Source organism: Chrysochloris asiatica, unplaced genomic scaffold (assembly GCF_000296735.1).
Source record: "Chrysochloris asiatica unplaced genomic scaffold, ChrAsi1.0 scaffold00493, whole genome shotgun sequence".
NCBI classification, from domain to species: Eukaryota; Metazoa; Chordata; class Mammalia; order Afrosoricida; family Chrysochloridae; genus Chrysochloris; species Chrysochloris asiatica.
In genome coordinates this window covers 949,063-949,579 of record NW_006409011.1, presented here as the reverse complement: position 1 = coordinate 949,579, position 517 = coordinate 949,063, and the positions used below count along the sequence as shown (strand labels likewise).

General features: G+C 43.5%; 1 protein-coding gene across 1 annotated transcript in view; it reads right to left on the bottom strand.

Moving 5' to 3' along the window:
- Positions 1-517, bottom strand: part of LOC102832494 (olfactory receptor 7E24-like) — a gene marked incomplete at its 3' end in the record, with an annotated part of 40,496 nt that overhangs the window by 616 nt on the left and 39,363 nt on the right. The window contains exon 2 of the mRNA XM_006877419.1: positions 4-472. Within this exon, the coding sequence (XP_006877481.1) occupies positions 4-472 (469 nt within the window). The remainder of the gene's footprint in view (positions 1-3; positions 473-517) is intronic.

The following is a 517-nucleotide window of genomic DNA, read 5'->3' as shown; positions in this document are numbered from 1 at the left end:
CACCCATACTTGTTCCATAAAATAGGAAAACAACTGACAGATGAGAGCTGCAGGTAGAAAAGGCTTTATACTTGCCATCGGATGAAGGAATTCTTTGTATAGAGGAAACAATTCGAGTATAAGAGAAAAGGATCCCTGAGATTGGAACACCACCAAAAATGGCAGCAAAACAATAGGCTGGAACGTTTTTGGTGATGGTGTCAGAACAGGCAAGGTTGAGGAGTTCAGAAGGGTCACAGAAGAACTGAGGAATTCCCACTTCTGGGCAAAAGGTAAGTTGTGACACCATCAGACAGTGCAGCTGGGAGTCCAAGAGACTGATAAAACAAGACCCCAAAACCAGCAAGCCACAGAGGTAAGAGTTCATGATGACTGGGTAGTGAAGTGGGTGACAGATGGCCATGTATCGATCATACGCCATCACTGTAAGGAGTAGGTTATCCATACATACAAAAAAAACAAAAAATGACAACTGAATCAGGCAGTCGACATAGGAGATGATTCTGTGGTGTGTGTG